This window comes from Aphanomyces astaci, assembly GCF_000520075.1.
Source record: "Aphanomyces astaci strain APO3 unplaced genomic scaffold supercont1.26, whole genome shotgun sequence".
Taxonomy (NCBI): domain Eukaryota; phylum Oomycota; class Saprolegniomycetes; order Saprolegniales; family Verrucalvaceae; genus Aphanomyces; species Aphanomyces astaci.
The window spans coordinates 47,270-49,558 of NW_009798289.1; the positions used below are offsets into that span (position 1 = coordinate 47,270).

The window sequence follows — 2,289 nt, forward strand, 5'->3', positions numbered from 1 at the left end:
GTGAGCGTGTCGCGCGTAAACTTGGGCTTTTGGCCGATGTACTTGCACCATTTCTTGTAGTTGTCAAACAGCTTGGCGTGGAACTTGGTCACGGCCTTGTCGGCCAACTGCGCTTCCCGCTGTTGGTCCCGGGCGGGGACGGGCTGGTTCGCCGGCGCTTTGGGCTCGGGAACGTCCAACTGCTCCTTGTAGTTCGTGAGCAACAACAGCACATGTTCCTTTTGGTTGAGCACGTTGTTGTCCTGGAACCCAAATGTCGTCTTGAGGGACTCAAAAAGATCTCCGCTTTGCGAACTACAAACCACCAGGTGAGAACCGATACATGCACACGTGAAGTGGAAGCGTACTTAAACAGTTTGGACGCAATGGAATGGTAAATCTGCGGGAGATTGTCCAGTTCCAAGATATTAAACTTGGATGCGGCGCGCTTGTTGCCGCCGACGGCAGGGTTCTTGGCCTTTTGCGTCTTGATCATCTTGACGTATCGCAGCATCTTGTTGTTGAGTCGCGCAGACGCGTCCTGCTCTTCTTGTGTGCCGTATTGAATACCCAGCGCCGTTTCAAAGATCTCGACCGCTCGATTCAGGTTCCGCTCCGCGAGGTCCGTGTCCCCACCAGAGTTTTGGATGCCGACGCTTTCGTTCACCAGTGCCATGCCTTCGTCGCACAGCTGCTTCTGGCGTTCAAGGCCGCGACTCGCCGCATTGTCAGTGTCTCCTCGTTGTTGTTTCCTCATCCCAAACGTCCGTTGTGTCGCAAGGGGAAGTCTCGTCGGCGGCAAGGGACTTGGCACGGAATTGACGAAAACGAAAACTAACCGCCCAATATTTGGCGTCGGTTCTGACGTTTTATATCGAAAAACTGAGTCTTGCCCCTGCCCGGTATACAAAAATTAGGATATTTCAATACTAATACTACATCGGGGCTTTTTCACGTTTGTAAAGGCCAGGTCGACAGTTAGTAATGGCCAGAGAAAAACCTTTTTTCGTTTTTTTATTTCTCGCATCCGATACAAATAGCAAGTGGAATTGTATCCGAAAAAAGATATGTTGCGCCTAAGCTCTGAAAAATATAAATCACTTAACAGTAAGCACACGAGCACCAGAATAATTCCCCCCAGCAGTATTAATATGTTCCTTACCTTCAAAACACCCAAACTATACGTACACCTTTAGTGGGGGAATTCCTTAGATAAGATTCCACACATATATACAACAAAAAACCCTTGTAACATGGGACTTCGTCCTACCCCCGGAGGGCACGGATGTTTCGAAGTATAATGTTATTCCCGGAGTTAAGCGCATCACATCGGTTTTCTATCGCTAGGCACTGAGACGACTTAACCCCTCGCTGACATGCGTTGCTGGTGCTACTGCATCATTAGAAATCCCACAACTATACTTATTTATGCAATAATTGCCTAGTCCTCTAACCCTTTCGCACCCATTTCAGACAGTTTGATTGGCCAACGCAACTGAACTTAAACGTTCAAAAGTTACACAAGAAAAACCTCATCCAAATCACAATGAACGAAAACTCTCAATCATCTCGCATGTCGACTCAGTTTGTCCCTTATGCAACATGCTAATGTTACTTCAAAATGTCCACTTCATACATGAGAACGCGAGGATGTTGGGATGCAAGCACAGCGGTGGTGTTCACCGGTTTGCCAGATCTCTGACCTTGTATTAGAACGGTATTTTGTCGGAGTCTGAATGCGTGAGGTATTATTATATCAACATTTTATAAAGAACTTTGTATTGAATTGTTTTAAATGGTTTTGACGTTACATGCGGAAATGCATGATCTTTAAAAACTGACATGTACTAGTACTAGTACTAGTAGTATACATGCTGCGCTCGCACATGTGCGCATGTTTGGAAAGTCCAATCGCAGGTGGTTGATTTCTCGGTAAAGACGCATGGAGTTGAGCTGAAACTTTGAGATCATGTACTTCACATGTTTAGGAAGTTAGTGCATGCAAGAATTCTTACCTACATGGAGTACAGAAGACGAAAACGACGGAGTACAGAAGACGAAAACGACGATGGTGGTCGAATTTGTAGTTTTTCGCGAACATGCATGCGATCACATGCGCAGGAGATGCTGCTATCTGTAGTTAGCTGCCACGGTGCAGGTTGTGATGTGCATATGTGCCGTGTAATAGTCTACAAGTTGGTATGCGTCCCTCTCTCGTCGTCATTCCTAGCCTACAGTATGTATTCGCCCACCAAAGTTCCGCATTATGCTCATGCTTCGAATCCATTAGGGTAAACGTTTTTTTTCTGA

At 46.4% G+C, this 2,289-nt stretch overlaps 1 protein-coding gene across 1 annotated transcript in view; it reads right to left on the bottom strand.

Moving 5' to 3' along the window:
* H257_09997 (hypothetical protein) overlaps positions 1 to 736 on the bottom strand; it is a gene marked incomplete at both ends in the record, with an annotated part of 1,799 nt that extends 1,063 nt beyond the window's left edge. The window contains 2 exons of the mRNA XM_009836407.1: positions 43 to 294; positions 348 to 736. Of these exons, the coding sequence (XP_009834709.1) occupies positions 43 to 294; positions 348 to 736 (641 nt within the window). The remainder of the gene's footprint in view (positions 1 to 42; positions 295 to 347) is intronic.
* Between the last annotated feature and the right edge of the window lie 1,553 nt (positions 737 to 2,289).